Below are 17443 nucleotides of genomic sequence, written 5' to 3'. Positions count from 1 at the left end.
TGCTAACTCTGTCTCACTAATTGGAAGGTAGTTTTTGTATATTTTGCTCACCTCTGTATGTTTTACAGGGAATTTAAAAAGCTTCTGTTGGAACAAAATGTAAAACCTCTGTTTAAAATGTGAAGCCCAGAACTTTGGGAAATCTATAATAATTTTTATAATAATCTTTATTGTCACAAGCAGGCTTACATTAACACTGCAATGAAGTTACTGTGAAAATCCCCTAGTCGCCACATTCCGGTGCCTGTTCGGGTACACTGAGGGAGAATTCAGAATGTCCAATTCACCGAACAAGCACGTCTTTCGGGGCTTGTGGGAGGAAACCGGAGCGCCCGGAGGAAACCCACGCAGACACGGGGGGTGGGATTCTCCGAACCCCCCCCCCCCGCCTGGTGCCGGCTGCCGAATTCACTGGCGCTGGTTTTTTGATGGGGGCGGGAATCGTGCCGCGCTGATATGGGCCCGTTGGCAGCGGTCCCCCCCCCCCCCCCCCCCCCCCCCGGCGATTCTCCGCTCCGCGATGGGCCGTGCGGCCGCCCGTTTTCAGCCAGTCCCGCCGGTGTGGATTAGACCAGGTCCCTATCGGCGGCCTGCGGAGTCCTCGGGGGGGGGGGGGGGGGGGGGGATGGTGGTCTGGCCCGCGATCGGGGCCCACCGATCTGGGGGTGGGCCGGTGCCGTGGGGGCACTCTTTCCATCCGCAGCAGCCGCTGTAAAGCTCCGCCACGGCCTGGCGTGGAGAAGAAACCCCGCTGCGCATGTGCAGGGATCATGCCAGAGGTTCTGCACATGCACCAGAACATGCTGGCGCTCCCGCGCGTGTGCCAACTCGTGCCGGCCGGCGGAGGCCCTTCAGCGCCAACCCCGCCGCCGCCGGACTAGCCCTCCGGGTGGCCTGACGCCGGAGTGGTTCACGCCACTCCTCGGCGCTGGTATGGCTCGCCCCGCCGGATACCGGAGAATCCCGGCCAGGAGAACGTGCAGACTCCGCACAGACAGTGACCCAAGCCGGGAATTGAAGCTGGGTCCCTGGAGCTGTGAAGCAACATTGCTAACCACTGTGGTACCGTGCTGCCCCTACATTACCTACATCTACAAAATCTATATTATTGTTAAGTAATTAATTCTCTGGATGCTAGCGAGGGCAGCATTTGTTGTTGTCCATCCCTAATAATCTTCGTGACGGTGTGGCGAGCTTCCGCTGTGAGCCGCTGCAGTACATGTGGCCTAGGTACATCCAGAGTGCTGGCTGTCAGGGTGGGAGTTCCAGGATCTTAACCCAGAGACTCTGAAGGAATGGCCGATTATAGTCAGGGTGGGAGGGGGATCTCCCAGGTGATGTTGCTGCCACGTGTCTGCTGCCCTTGTCGTCGGTGGGTAGGTGTTGCAGGTTTGGAAGGCGCTGGCAAAGGAGCCATGGCCAATTGTGGCATTGCATCTTGTAGATAGTACACGCTGCTGGCACGGTGCGCTGATGTTTGGGGGGGGGGGGGGGGGATGGCCGGGAGTGAATGTTTAAGTTGGCAAAATAGCTGTCTTCTAATGGGATAGTGACTATCCTATGTGGTTTGAGGCCAAGATCAACTTCACTATCTACAGAACCATTGTAATCCAGTTGCCGCGTGCCCAGTTGCCGCGTGCCCAGTTGCCACGGGGCCCCAGTTGCCGAGTGCCCCAGTTGCCGTGGGGCCCCAGTTGCCGTGTGCCTCAATTGCCGCGGGCCCCAGTTGCCGAGTGCCCCGGTTGCCGAGTGCCCCTGTTGCCGTGGGGCCCCGGTTGCCGCGGGGCCCCGGTTGCCGCGGGGCCCCGGTTGCCGCGGGGCCCCGGTTGCCGCGGGGCCCCGGTTGCCGCGGGGCCCCGGTTGCCGCGGGGCCCCAGTCGCCGCGGGCCCCCAGTCGCCGCGGGGCCTCAGTCGCCGCGGGGCCCCAGTCGCCGCGGGGCCCCAGTCGCCGCGGGGCCCCGGTCGCCGCGGGGCCCCGGTTGCCGCGTGACCCGGTCGCCGCGGGGCCCCAGTCGCCGCGGGGCCCCAGTCGCCGCGGGGCCCCAGTCGCCGCGGGGCCCCAGTTGCCGCGGGGCCTCAGTCGCCGCGGGCCCCCAGTTGCCACGTGACCCGGTTGCCGCGGGGCCCCATTTGCCGAGTGCTTCGGTCGCCGCGGGGCCCCAGTTGCCACGTGACCCAGTTGCCGCGGGGCCCCAGTTGCCACGTGACCCAGTTGCCGCGGGGCCCCAGTTGCCGCGGGGCCCCAGTTGCCACGGGGACCCAGTTGCCGCGGGGCCCCATTTGCCGAGTGCTTCGGTCGCCGCGGGGCCCCAGTTGCCGTGGGGCCCCAGTTGCCGCGGGGCCCCACTTGCCACGTGACCCAGTTGCCGCGGGGCCCCAGTTGCCGCGGGGCCCCAGTTGCCGCGGGGCCCCAGTTGCCGAGTGCCCCCAGTTGCCGAGTGCCCCCAGTTGCCGCGGGCCCCCAGTTGCCGTGGGCCCCCAGTTGCCGCGGGACCCCAGTTGCCGCGGGACCCCAGTTGCCGCGGGACCCCAGTTGCCGCGGGACCCCAGTTGCCGTGGGCCCCCAGTTGCCGCGGGACCCCAGTTGCCGCGTGACCCAGTCGCCGCGGGGCCCCAGTCGCCGCGGGGCCCCAGTCGCCGCGGGGCCCCAGTCGCCGCGGGGCCCAGTCGCCGCGGGGCTCCAGTTGCCGCGGGGCCCCAGTTGCCGCGGGGCTCCAGTTGCCGCGGGGCTCCAGTTGCCGCGGGGCTCCAGTTGCCGCGGGGCTCCAGTTGCCGCGGGGCTCCAGTTGCCGCGGGGCCCCAGTTGCCGAGTGCCCCCAGTTGCCGCGGGCCCCCAGTTGCTGCGGGCCCCCAGTTGCCGCGGGACCCCAGTTGCCGCGGGACCCCAGTTGCCGCGGGGCCCCAGTCGCCGCGGGGCCCAGTCGCCGCGGGGCCCAGTCGCCGCGGGCCCCCAGTTGCCGCGGGGCCCCAGTCGCCGCGGGGCCCCAGTCGCCGCGGGGCTCCAGTCGCCGAGTGCCCCCAGTTGCCGAGTGCCCCCAGTTGCCGGGGGCCCCAGTTGCCGCGTGACCCCAGTTGCCGCGGGGCCCCAGTCGCCGCGGGGCCCCAGTCGCCGCGGGGCCCCAGTCGCCGCGGGGCCCAGTTGCCGCGGGGCTCCAGTTGCCGCGGGGCTCCAGTTGCTGAGTGCCCAGTTTGCGCCTCACAGCCTGGGAATGTCCCAAAATGCTTCTCAGTTATTGACGCTGACATGTAGCAACTGTTGTAAAGTCGGAAACATGGCAGCAAATTTGCATCCGGCAAATCCGCCAGAAATAGCAATGTGATATTGACCAGGTCATCTTTGTCGTGAAACACGCCAAACACTGCGGATGCTGGAATCTGAAACGGCCAGAATTTTGGAAAAACTCAGCAAGCCTGACATCAACTGTAGGGAGAGAAAACAAGTGTTAACGTTTCGAATCAATTTAAACCTTCAGGACTAAAGGGAGTGAAACAGTGTTGGACATTAAACTGTAGCTGGGAGAGATTGCCACAGGGTGTAAATGTTTTTAGTGACGTTAATTGCATCTGGTAAACCTGTAGCTCTGAGCATGGATTAACACGTTTGAGACATTTATGTTTTAAGCTGAAACAACAACAACTTGCATTTTGCACAGCATCTTCACGTTGGTGAAACAGCCCAAGGTGCTTCACAAGCACGTCATCAGACAAACTTTGGCAGTAAGTCATTCGAGGTGTAAGGTGACCAAAACCTTGGGTTTTCTGGAGAGGATTCAAGGCGGAGAGAGGAGCAGAGATGTTGAAGGAGGGAATTTCAGAGCTTGGAGCCCAGACAGCTGAAGGCATGGCTGCCAATGGTGGCATGATGGAATTTGGAAACATGCAAGAGGCCTGTATTGGATGAGTGCAGAGGGTTGTGGAGCTGGAGGGGATTAAAGCGATGGGGAGGAGCGAAGCGGGGGAGGTCAGCGAGCACCATAAATTTTGCTTCTGTTCCATGTGAAGTGGAAAGATTGTTGAGGGCAAATTAATCCTAATTGAAGCCTATTTGGATTGGATTGGATTTGTTTATTGTCACGTGTACCGAGGTACAGTGAAAAGTATTTTTCTGCGAGCAGCTCAACAGATCATTCAGTACATGGGAAGAAAAGGGAATTAAACAGAATTCAAGAAAATACATGAAAATACATAATAGGGCAACACAAGATATACAATGTAACTACATAAGCATTGGCATTGGATGAAGCCTACAGGGTGTAGTGTTAATGAGGTCAGTCCATAAGAGGGTCATTTAGGAGTCTGGTGACCGTGGGGAAGAAGCTGTTTTGAGTCTGTTCGTGCGTGTTCTCAGACTTCTGTATCTCCTGCCCGATGGAAGAAGTTGGAAGAGTGAGTAAGCCGGGTGGGAGGGATCCTTGATTATGCTGCCCGCTTTCCCCAGGCAGCGGGAGGTGTAGATGGAATCAATGGATGGGAGGCAGGTTCGTGTGATGACCTGGGCGGTATTCACGACTCTCTGAAGTTCCTTGCGGTCCTGGGCCGAGCAGTTGCCATACCAGCTGTTTTTGCTTTTTGTTTTTGCTGGACTTTGGTAACTACGGTGACTGGCTCCAAACATCTCTCAAACCCAATTCCAATGAAGAGTTTTAGTAGGAACTTAGCCGTGGATGAGCAGTGTCGTGATCCAAATGTGAGACGGTTCCTGGGCCTTGTATTACAGGCATGGGGTGCAAACGCCAAGAAGTTATGGTGAACCTTCATAAAACATTAGATGAAATATTGAGTCAATTTCAGGGTCCCACGCTTCAGAAAGGTTGTGAAGATTTTAGTGAGGGTGCAAAAATACCTACAAGAATGGTTCCAGAAAAGGGGAACATCGGCCATGTGGTGGGATGGTGACGTTGGGATTGTTCTCCTTCGAGAAGAGAGTGAGGTGACTTGATGGAACTGTTCAAAATCATGAAAGTCATGACATCATGAAAGACACAATACGATAGTTTCTCTGTATTTTCTGTTTCTGATAGTTGAAGGGTCAATAACTAGAGGCCAAGATGCAAGATGATTGCCAAAAGAACCTCCAGAAACCAGAGGAAAAACCTTTTGCACAAGTGTTTAAGATTTGGAAAGCATGGCCTGAGAATGTAGAGGACATAGATTAAAAAAAATAATAATTTAGAGTACCCAATTAATTTTTTCCAATTAAGGGGCAATTTAGCATGGCCAATCCACATACCCTGCACATCTTTGGGTTGTGGGGATGAAACCCACGCAGACACGGGGGGAATGTGCAAACTCCACATGGATAGTGACCCCGGGCCAGGACCGAACCCGGGTCCTCGGTGCCAAGAGGCAGCAGTGCTAACCACTGCGCCACCGTGCCGCCCGGTAGAGGAGATAGATTTGATAGTTACTATCAAGAGGGAATTGGATAAACACTTGAAGTAGAAAATGAATGCAGTAGGGATGGAAATCGGGTGGGGATTCTGGAGCGAAGCACTGAACAGGGCCAACTCCACCTCCATATGCACAAGGCTCAGCCTCCTGCAGCTGAAAGTGGTGCACAGAGCACACCTAACAAGATCCCGAATGAGCAGGGTCTTCCCAGAGGCGGAGGGCAGGGCAAATGTGAATGGTGCCAGGGAGGCTCGGCCAACCACATGTTCTGGGCATGCCCCAGACTTGGCAGGTACTGGATAACCACCTTTGAGGCAATGCCCAAGGTTGTGAGAGCGGAGCCATGGGTCAATAGAGCGGGGGGTGGGGGGGGGGGCTGATGCCAATGGAAAGTTCTTAGCATATTGTACCCGATCCACATACCAGTGTCTATTGTACAGCGTCCATAATGAGAAACTGCAATAAAAACATTTTCCAAAACGAAAATGAATGCAGGAATATGGAGTGGGACTAACCTGGATTGCTCCTGGAGCGAGCAATGGGCCTCCTTTTGCTTCACTATTCCACAATTCTCAGGTACTTCCAGATTTGTCAATATCCTGTCTCTCTGAGTACGATGTAATGGATAAGCACCTGGACTTCGGCATCAAACCCCAGTGTGTTGAATTAATATTTCACAAATGAATCTTGTTTGTCTGAATTTGTTTTCAACACTTGTCCATAGAATCCCGAGTGTAGAATCTCTACAGGGCAGAAGGCGACCATTCGGCCCATCGAGTTTGCACCAAAAGAGCACCCCACCTAGACCCCACTCCGCTGCCCTTTCCCCGTAACCCCGCGCACTGATCATGGCCAGTCCACCTCACGTTCACATCTTTGAACTGTGAGAGGAAACCAGAGCGTCCGGAGGAAACCCACGCAGACACTGGGAGAAGGTGCATTCTCGACAAGGCCGGTATTGAACCCGGGTCCCTGACGCTGTGTGAGGCAGCAGTGCACCACTGTACCACCGTGCCAACCATTGAACCTGTGTGTATTGCTTTGTGTTCAAGATGTAATTATTTAATTCATGTTTATCTTTTCCAGACCCCAAGGATCCCATTGCGATAGAGCGACTGAACTTGATGAATATGGCAAAACTTAGCATAAAGGGTCTAATTGAGTCAGCCCTAAACCTGGGAAGATCGCTGGATTCTGACTATGCGCCTCTCCAGCAGTTCTTTGTGGTAATGGAACACTGCCTCAAGCACGGCCTTAAAGGTGAGTTCCATCAAGGCTGACATCTCCCACGTCCTGGTGGGTAGTTTTGCAGGGTTCAACTTAAAATGTTGAAATAAAATACTTCATTGATCTCCTTGAAGGGTATGTAGAAATGGTTTGATGGCAGGACAGTGTCATGGGAGAAGATTATTGCTGTTTAGAGTCATTAGAGCACAGAAAGAGGCCATTCAACCCACCAGGTCTGTGCCAGCTCCCCCTAGATCAGACTGATCAGTCCCATTCCGCCACTTTACCCCCTTAGACCTGCAAGTTTATTTCCTCAAGTGCCTACCCAGTTTTCTTTTGAAATAATTGACTGTCTCCGTCTCCGCTTCCTCCTCGTAGGCAGCGCGTTCCAGCTCATCTCTTGTTGTGTTTTCTTTTAATTGTTTCCTCACCGTCCAGATCCATTTCCTTCTTTCCCCATTGGCCTGCAGGATGCTCCTCTCTGGGCCTTTTCTGCGGATGGAGGATGAAAGATTGGGGATCGGGGGAGAAGGGAAATTATTGGGGTGGGGGGAATGAGTGAGCCTATCTTGGGGTGTGGCGCAGTGGTTAGCACTGCTGCCTGACGGCGCCGAGGACCCGGGTTCAATCCCGGCCCCCGAGTCACTGTGCAAACATTCTCCCCGTGTCTGCGTGGGTCTCACCCCCACAACCCAGTGATGTGCGGGGTAGGTGGATTGGCCACGCTAAATTATGCCTTTATTGGAAACATTTACAAAAAATATCTTTGGGTGAGAGAGACACCAAACGAGTCTGTTTCACAAGGAAGTGTATACATTATTCTGCAGTACATAGCTTAATAATGAAAAAACCTTTTTTATAGTCCTCTATTAGTCATGTAATTAATGCCTATAGGGTAAGCTGTAACCTGTACTGCTGCAAAATCCTGGTGGTGGAGGAAATGGCCAGTAGTTGGCTTATTGCCCAGAGACCATAAGATGTCGGAACAGAAGTCGGCCATTTGTCCCTCGAGTCTGTTCCGCCATTCAATGAGATCCTGACTGATCTGATGATAATCCTCAACTCGCCTTTCCCACCTTATCCCCATAACCCTCGATTCCCTCACTGATTAAAAATCTTTCTATCTTAACCTTGAACATACTTTTTTTTTTCTTTTTCTTTATAAATTTAGAGTGCCCAATTCACTTTTTCCAATTAAGGGCCAATTTAGCGTGGCCAATCCACCTACCCTGCACATCTTTGGGTCGTGGGGGCGAAACTCACGCAGACACGGGGAGAATGTGCAAACTCCGCACGGACAGTGACCCAGAGCCGGGATCGAACCTGGGACCTCGGCACCGTGAGGCATCAGTGGTAACCACTGCGCCACCGTGCTGCCCCTAACCTTGAGCATACTTAACGACCCGGCCTCTGCAGCTCTCTGCGGTAAATAATTCCACAGATTCACTATCCACTGAAGGATGAATTCCCTCCTCATCTCTGTCTGAAATGGGTGACCCCCTCACTCTGAGATTCCGCCCTCTGGTCCTAGACTCTCCCACAAGGAGAAACAGCCTCTCAGCATCGACCCTGTCGAGCCCCCTGAGAATCCGATATGCCTCGATGAGGTCACCCCCCATTCCGCTAAACTCCAATAAGTACAGGACCGACCTACTCTTCCTCTCCTGGTAAGAAAATCCCTCCATTTCCAGCATCGTGAACCTTCTCTGGACTGCCTCCAATGTCAGTATACCTTCTCTTAGATAAAGGAAACAAAACTCCATTTTTAGTACTCATTCTATATAATTGGGGGGGGGGTGGGGGGGGGGGGGGGGGGGGGGGGATAGGTTACAGAGTTGGATGATCAGCCACAATAGTATTGAATGGTGAAGCAAGCTCAAAGGGTATCTGCTGAATCTGCCTGCTAGCTTTTTGTGATTTATGCATGAGGACCCTCAATCCACTCTGAACTGCAGCTTTCTGCAACCTTTCTCCATTTAAATAATATTCAGCTCCTTTATTCTTCCTACCAAAGTGCATAAATTCACATTTTCCTAAATTATATTCCATCTGCCAAGTTATTGCCCACTCACCTAACCTGTCTATATCCCCTGTGTAGACACTGTGTCATCCTCACCATTTGCCTTCCCTCCTATTTTTGTGTCACCCACAAACTTGGCAAATAACGCATTCACTTTCCTCATCCGAGTCATTAATGTATATTTGTAAATAATTGTGGCCCCAGCACCGATCCCCGTGACACTCCACCGGTTACAGGTTCCCATCCTGAAAATGCGTCTCTTATCCCGCCTCTCTTGTCTTCTATTGGTTAGCCAATCCTGTATCAATGAAGTCAAAGTTTAAAGCTACACCTATCATCCCAACAAAACAACCTTTAATGTAGTAAAATGTCCCAAGGTGCTTCACAGGAGGATTATCAAACACTGTCTGACACTGAGGCATGTCAGTAGATATTTGGCCAAATGTTTAGGCTGAAGAGGTTGTTTCTTTTTTATTTAGGAGTATCTGAAGGAGAGAGCGAGGTGGCAAGGTTTAGAGAGGGAATTCCCGAGTTTAGGGCCCAGGCCACTGAAGACAGGGCCACCAATGGTAGAGCGATTAAAATTGGAGGTGTATAAAGGGCCAGAATTGCACGGAGATCGTAGAGCATCGTAGGACTGAAGAAGGTTCTGAAAAAAGGGAGGCGCGAGGCTGTGGAGGGATTTGGAAGTGTGCGAGTGTTTAAAATCTAAGTATCAGCCCTTTTCTTGATGGTTAGTTTGTTAAGTTTCCTGGCCCTCAATTTTTTTTGAAACATTAAACCCGAACCAAACTTAATACGATCATGAAAGTAAAAGCCAGGCTTGCGTTCATGAATGAAACTGAATCCTTAAACCTCAATATTCACTCTCCACAATCGTAAATTGAAAAGAAATCGGAACTAAAAACAGAAAATGTTTGAAATGAGAAAGAAACATGTTATAGAACCATAGAATCCCTACAGTGGAGAAAGAGGCCATTCAGACCATCGAGGAGCGAAGGTTAGGGGGAGATTTAATAGTGCTGTTCAAATAGAATAAATGAAGAGAAACCCCTTACTCCTGGGAGGATGTCAGTGATGAGAGGATACCGATTGAAGATATTTGGTGAAAGAAGCAGAGGTTTGTGATCTGGAATGCGCTGACTGGAAGGGCAATAGAAGCAGATTGAATTGTAACTTGAAAAGGGAATTGGATGTATACTTTTTAAAAATAAACTTAAGAGTACCCAATTATTTTTTTTTCCCAATTAACGGGCAATTGAGCATGGCCGATCCAACTATCCTGCACATCTTTTGGGTTGTGGGGGTGAAACTCACGGGGAGAATGTGCAAACTCCACACAGACAGTCACCCGGAGCCAGGATTCGAACCTGTGTCCTCAGCACCGTAGGCAGTAGCGCTAACCGCTGGACCACCGTGCTGCCCTGGGAATTGTACGTATACTTGCAGGGTTAAATTAGGAGGAGTGGGATTAACTGGATAGCTCTTTCACAGAGCTGGCATGAACGCACTGGCCTGATTTTCCTCCTCCTGTGCTGCATGGCTCTGTGCTTGGGGTTCAATAACTAAGGAGCGTCCAGAGAAGGGCTTGTCAGAGTTACAATGAGCCAGATGATGATGTTGTGGCCCGTTGCTGTCAAATCCAAGGGAATACTCCTGATGTCCCACTGCAGTAATCCTGGATCGAGGCAAGTTGAAACCATGCCTGGGTTTGCCAATTCTCTTGGATTGTCCTGCAGCCTAATTTTCTGTCTCACTCTGGCCGGTCCCTTGACTCTGTGTTTTGGTGAATATTTTGAGGGCTCGCTCTTTTTTCTTTGACTTGGGGCTCATTGGTGCAGCTACATTTCACTGAACTCTGAAAATGTGCTAATGTTTACTCCAGTGTCTCTCGTTCTATTTCAAACAGTTAAGAAAACATTCCTCGGGCAGAACAAGTCATTCTGGGGTGCGTTGGAGTTGGTGGAGAAGCTCTGTCCGGAAGCCGGGGAAATCACCGTCAGTGTCAAGGACCTTCCGGGTCTTAAGTGAGTGTATTTTGGAGTTTTGAAGAATATGTGGTGATCTGTTTGAAACATGTAAATGGCGGGATAGATGCTGAGAAATTGTTTCGCCTGGCTGGGGAAACACGGGTCACAGTCTGAGAATAAGAAAATTTGGACGTGAAATTGAGCAATATTGTCATTGTCATAGTGGAGATGAGGTTGAAGATCAGCAATGATCTTACTCAATGGTGGACCAGGCTAGAGGGGCTGAATGGCAGGCTCCTCCTCTTATTTCTTATGACCTTTTAAAGTAAGATATTGCCCCAGTCGAACTTTACATAGTTTACATAGAATTTACAGTGCAGAAGGAGGCCATTCGGCCCATCGAGTCTGCACCGGCTCCCGGAAAGAGCACCCTACACAAGGTCAACACCTCCACCCTATCCCCATAACCCAGGGCAATTTTGGACACTAAGGGCAATTTATCATGGCCAATCCACCTAACCTGCACATCTTTGGACTGTGGGAGGAAACCGGAGCACCCGGAGGAAACCCACGCAGACACGGGGAGGACGTGCAGACTCCGCACAGACAGTGACCCAAGCCGGGAATCGAACCTGGGACCCTGGAGCTGTGAAGCCATTGTGCTATCCACAATGCTACCGTGCTGCTTGATATATTTGCCCCTACAGCATTGTTCTACATGTATTCTTTTGTGGGAGGTGGGCATCGCTGGCTGGGCCAGCATTTATTGCCTTCCCTCATTGCCCTCCCTCATTGCCCTCCCTCATTGCCCTCCCTCAATGCCCTTGAACTGAGTGTCTCGCTCGGCCATTTCCAAGGGCAGTGAAGAAAGACCCTCGTTGCTGTGGGACTGGAGTCACACGTAGGCCAGACGGGGTAAGGACGGCAGATTTCCTTCCCGAAAGGGACATTAGTGAACCAGGTGGGTGTTTGCACCAACCGACGATGGTTGTCATGGTGACCGTTACTGAGACTAGATTCCAGATTTACTCATTGAATTGAAATTCCACCAGCTGCCGTGATGGGATTTGAACCCGTTTCAACCCTGAGCATTAGCTTGGACCTCTGGTTACTAGTCCAGTGGCAATACCAGAACGCTGCCATCTTCATTTCTGTAGCACCTTTAAACATAGTAACAGCAGTCTTTGAATGTTTGTAGGACCCCGGTCGGCAGAGGGAGGGCATGGCTACGCCTGGCTCTGATGCAGAAAAAGCTGTCGGATTACATGAAAGCTTTGATTAACCGGAAGGATCTTCTCAGGTTAGTGTGTTAATATATTTCTTGCTCGTGTTAAGGGGGCTTAAGATGATTCCAGGCACATTGAGCAAGTGAATCCTCGTTATTGTTTCAGAATTTCAGTATCTCGCTCTCCGCCACTTTTGCATTAAGTCACAGCTGTCTGCAAGCTGGGGATTTAATAGAGGCTGGATTGGGTAGAGGTCCCAACTTGTGCCTCAGTTCCGGGTCAGGAAGCTGGCAATGCCCCCAGAGGTGTAGGGTGCAATATTCCTGGAGACGGTCTCTCTGGGGCCCTGTCCGATTAGGGCGGGTCGTTTGATTTCAGCACAGCCGTGGGGTTGTGATCTCCTTTGCGTTGTGGCCAGAGCTAAGGGGCCATCAGCAGGTGTGGCACCATGGAAACGCCTTTGGTAAGGAGTGAGAGGCTGCCATTGCAGCAGGTACAACATTAGTGGCAACGTCCATCTCCCTGATGGATGTTCTGCTTGGGGAGAACATTGTGCTTTATTGCGGGGAAACTGAATAAACCGCCTCACATGTTTCACAACTTGCTCCTCCTGTTGTGAAGCTGCCTCTGCTGCATTGTCAAGGGGCCTGTATTCCAATCGGAAAATTTCAATCCAAGGACGGTATGGTGGCACAGTGGTTAGCACTGCTGCCTCACGGTGCCGAGGACCCGGGTTCAGTGTCCATGTGGGGTTTGCACATTCTCCTTTTTTTTCCAGTAAATTTTAGTGTACCCAATTCATTTTCACCAATTAAGGGGCAATTTAGTGTGGCCAATCCAACTACCCTGCATATCTTTGGGTTGTGGGGGTGAAACCCACGCAGACACGGGGCGAATGTGCAAACTCCACACGGACAGTGACCCAGAGCCGGGAATCGAACCTGGGACCTCGGCGCCGTGAGGCAGCAGTGCTAACCACTGCACCACCGTGCTGTCCCCATTCTCCTCGTGTCTGCGTGGGTCTCACCCCCCACAACCCAAAAGATGTGCAGGGTAGGTGGATTGGCCACGCTAAATTGCCCTTTAATTGGAAAAACAAAAAACTTGACGGTTTGTGAATCTTTGCGAATTCACAGCTCACCCCCACCACCCCCTCCTCCCTGAGGTAGAAGATTCCAGTCATTGAATATATTAAAGATGGAAATTAAATAGATTATTGGACATGAAGGGAATTTAGGGACTTGGGATTGGCTGGGAAAGTGGAGTTGATGTCGAAGTCCATTGAATCTCTGCTGGCTCGAGGGGCCGAATGACCGACTGGGCTTATTTCTCATGTTTTTGTGCTGATCTTTTATTCTTCTTCATCAGCGAATTCTATGAGCCGAACGCTTTGATGATGGAAGAGGAAGGAGCAGTGATTGCTGGACTCCTCGTTGGGCTCAATGTGATTGACGTCAATCTTTGTATGAAGGGTGAAGATCTGGATACTCAGGTAGGTCTTTGGGAGCAGGAGAGCATCCAGCCGCCAATTCTGTGAGATCATCACTGACTTGTATCCTGACTCCCTCCACCCTCCTTGGCTACATATATCTTTTATAACCCTTGGCTTTTTCTATTCAGTTATGGGATGTGGGCATCGCTGGCTAAGTCAGCATTTATTGTGCATCCCTAACTGCCCTTCAGAAGGTGGTGGTGAGCTGCCTTCATGAACTGCTGCAGTCCCTGAGGTGTAGGTACACCCACAGTGCTGTTAGCTCCAGGATGTTTTCCCAGCGATAGTGAAGGAACGGCAATATATTTCCAAGTCTGGGTGGTAGATGACTTGGAGGGGAACCTCCAGGTGGTGAGGTTTCCAGGTATCTGCTGCTCTTGTCCCTGTAGATGGTAGTGGTCTTGCGTCAGGAGTGTAATGGAATACTCTCCACTTACCTGGGTGAGAGCGGCTTCAACAACACTAAAGAAGCTCTGTACCCTAAAGGACAACAGTAAGAAGTCTTACAACACCAGGTTAAAGTCCAACATGTTCGTTTCAAACACTAGCTTTCGGAGCACTGCTCCTTCCACAGGTGAGTTTCTCTCCACGGATGCTGCCTGACCTGCTGAGTGTTTCTAGGTTTTTTTTAAATCTTGTTTTCTATTTCTGGCCCCTAGTTTTAGACCCCCCCCCCCCCCCCCCCCGCCCCAACAAGTAGACACAGTAAGGTGTCTCTCAACACCAGGTTAAAGTCCAGCAGGTTCATTTGAAATCACAATCTTTCAAATAAATAATAAGATTTCAAACAAACCTATTGGCCTTTAACCTGGTGTTGTAAGACTTCTTACAGTGCTCACCCCAGTCCAACGCCGGCATCTCCACATCATCCCCACAAGTGGAAACATTTTCTCTACATTTACCCTGTCAGAGCCTTTCACAATTGGCAAGAGTTTGCCAGAGTCCTGCACCTTAATTATTGATGATGCTTTCAGCTACCAAGTTGGAGTTTGTTTTTTCATTCGTCCCATCCCATCATTTATTTCCCATCCTTAATTGAACCGAGTGTCTTGCTCGTCGGCCACATTGCTGTGGGTCGGGAGTCACATGTTGGGCAGGCCTGGTAAGGGCGGCAGATTCCCTGAAGGTTATTAGTGAACCAGACGGGTTTTTACAACAATTGATGGTGGTTTCATGGTCACCATTGCGGAGACTAAAATATTCCAGCATCTATTAATTGTTTTAGTGTCGGGATTTGAACCCGTGTCCCCAGGGCATTAGCCTGTCCTCTGGATCAGGGGTTCAGTGACATTACCGCGACACCATCACCTTCCCAAGCCGTGCTGTTGCCAATTACATTTGACACACGTAGCCCATGTCTTATTTTGTACGGTGTTGTGAAGCGATGCAATGCCACCCTAACGCGAGCTCCTTGTCTCTCAGGTCGGTGTGATCGATTTCTCTCTGTATTTGAAGGATGGAGGCCACAGTAGTAAAAGCACTGAGGGGTGAGTGATCCTCTGTGACTTTATCCTGACTGTCCTTGGTCACAAAATCCGGCTACATTTCACAATCCTGGAACTTTCACGGCCAATGAATGACGTTTGGAACAGCAGTAGACTTGTCTTGTGGACAAATGCGCAGCAACATTTCAGAATAATGACTGGAAAACCTTTTTTTAAATAGTATTTCTTGCTGTGGAATAAATAAATATTCACCAAATATCTTGAAAATTCAAGCGTTTATGTCTAAAAGCTTAAATTGGTTCCTAAATAAGCTGTGAAAATAATTCTTGAACTGAGAGATTCATTTAGTAACCTGGAAGCTTGTAAGTTAGAAGAGAGCCTTGCATTTCTGATCATGCCTATCACAGCCTCGCAATGTCCAGGGACACTTTACAGCCAGTGGAGTTTTTGAAGAGCAGTTACCCTTGTAGTATAGCACAGCAAGCTCCCACAGACAGGAATGTGGCAATGCAGATAATCTGTTTATGGTGGTGTTGATTGAGGGATTTATATTTATTGTCACGTGTACCAAGGTACAGTGAAAGGTATTGTTTCTGTATACAGTACAGGCAGATCATTCCATACATGAAAGGGCAGCACGGTGGCACAGTGGTTAGCATTGCTGCCTACGGCGCTGAGGACCCGGGTTCGAATCCCGGCCCTGGGTCACTGTCCGTGTGGAGTTTGCACATTCTCCCCGTGTCTGCGTGGGTTTCGCCCCCACAACCCAAAGATGTGCAGGCTAGGTGAATTGGCCACTCTAAATTGCCTCTTAATTGGAAAAAATAATTGGGTACTCTAAATTTATTTAAAAAAAAAAAAAAAAAATTCCATACATGAAAACATATACACAGTGTAAATACATAGACACCAACATTAGTGTAGTGCTACGCAGCAGAGAAGATGTGTGAAGAGGTCAGTTTAGTCCATAAGAGGGTCATTCAGGAGTCTTGTAACAGTGGGGAAGAAGCTATTTTTGAATCTGTTAGTGCGTGTTCTCAGACTTTTGTATCTCCTGCCCGATGGAAGAAGTTGGAAGTTGGGTGGGTGGGATCTTTGATTATGCTTCCCGCTTTCCCAAGGCAGTGTGAGGTGTCGATGGAGTCAATGAATGGGAGGCGGTTTTGCGTGATGGACTGGGCTGTGTTCACAGATACATAGTGGGCAGGTTCACTGGGAATAACTTTCTTTGCTGCTCTTCAAAATAGTGCCACTAGCATTTTTACATCCTTCTCAGATGACAAATAGTCCTCGGTTTATTGTCTCATCTCAGAGACTGTGCCTCTGACGATGCGGTATTCCTTCAGTGATGCACTGGAGCGCCCCCTGGATGTGGTCTTTTTGTGTAAAACAGCAACTTAAAGTCACATCGGTCGGACTGCGAGGCGAGAGCCACTGAGCGCTTTAACGGAACGGCAATAATGAGGCGGTGATGACATTAATTACTCGGCTTTCTCGTCACACGTACGTTGATATTTGCTTAACGGCTGCTTTCTCAACCAATTTTAAAACAGGAATTATCTCCTTTTCCTAGGGATGGGCAAATTACCGCTATTCTGGACCAAAAAAACTATGTGGAAGAACTGAATCGACACCTAAGGTACGAAGTGGGCTACTTATTGACGTGCAAGACTCGCTCTATTTCAGAGTAAAGACCTGAGCTTCCTGAAATTGTCATTCGCTGAACAGCCCGACCCTCACCCAACACTCCGCCTGGCCTAAAGGCCACGCAAAGTGATTCACAAGAGTTGTTACTTGTAACTGGACGAAATCTGGTTGCCATGTTAGAAAACTGATAGAGCCTGCCCAAAATAAAAATGATCTACAAGGATGATATGGAACCGAGAGATCCCAACTAACAGGAAAGGGCTGGACAGACGACAGGCAGCTCCTCTCCAGAAGAGGATAGGCTGAGGGGGTGATCTCATTGGGGTCTTAAAAATGATGCAAGTGTAGACGTGGAGGAGATGTTTCCACTTGGCGGGAGATACTAGAACTAGAGACCACACATAGACAGTCCCTAATAAATCCAATGGGGAATGCCGAAGAAGCTTCTTTACCCAAAGAATGGTGGGAATGTGGGACTTGCTCTCACAGGAAGTGGTTGAGGTGAATGGTGTAGAGACATTTTAGGGGAGGTAGGATACACAGAAGAGGGAGAAAGGAATAGAAGGAGATGCTGAGTGGGGAGGAGGCTCACATGGAGCAGAAACACCAGCACATAGCAGATGGGCCGAATGGCCTCTTTCTGTGCTGTAAATTCTAATTTGTAAAACATTTGCTCACTTTGTATATTTTTAACTTTCAGTGCAACTGTGAATAATCTACAAGCAAAAGTGGATGCACTGGAAAAATCAAACACTAAACTTACTGAAGAGGTCAGTGAAAAGTTGGCGAAACCCTCAGCCTTGTTCGTCAGCCTATGATCTGCCCCGCAAAGATTTGCAGACTGGGTATTTGAGAGCGAGCTCGACTAAATATGAAATGAAAATGAATGAAAATCGCTTATTGTCACAAGTAGGCTTCAAATGAAGTTACTGTGAAAAGCCCCTAGTCGCCACATTCCGGCGCCTGTTCGGGGAGGCTGGTACGGGAATATGCCGTGAGAATCAAGGGACTAGTGGAAATAGTGG

The 17443-nt window shown here is 50.8% G+C and overlaps 1 protein-coding gene across 9 annotated transcripts in view; it reads left to right on the top strand.

Moving 5' to 3' along the window:
- The window catches only part of rufy3 (RUN and FYVE domain containing 3), an 87813-nt gene that overhangs the window by 29779 nt on the left and 40591 nt on the right, over positions 1 to 17443 (top strand). For all 9 annotated transcript variants that reach the window (XM_038792833.1, XM_038792835.1, XM_038792834.1 and 6 more), the window contains 7 exons: positions 6478 to 6651; positions 10548 to 10665; positions 11807 to 11908; positions 13203 to 13326; positions 14749 to 14813; positions 16345 to 16410; positions 17119 to 17188. In XM_038792833.1, coding sequence (XP_038648761.1) covers positions 6478 to 6651; positions 10548 to 10665; positions 11807 to 11908; positions 13203 to 13326; positions 14749 to 14813; positions 16345 to 16410; positions 17119 to 17188 — 719 coding nt within the window. The remainder of the gene's footprint in view (positions 1 to 6477; positions 6652 to 10547; positions 10666 to 11806; positions 11909 to 13202; positions 13327 to 14748; positions 14814 to 16344; positions 16411 to 17118; positions 17189 to 17443) is intronic.

This window comes from Scyliorhinus canicula, chromosome 3 (genome assembly GCF_902713615.1).
Source record: "Scyliorhinus canicula chromosome 3, sScyCan1.1, whole genome shotgun sequence".
In the NCBI taxonomy this organism is placed as follows: Eukaryota; Metazoa; Chordata; class Chondrichthyes; order Carcharhiniformes; family Scyliorhinidae; genus Scyliorhinus; species Scyliorhinus canicula.
The sequence above is the reverse complement of the archived record's forward strand: the minus strand, read 5'-3'. Positions and strand labels throughout refer to the sequence as shown.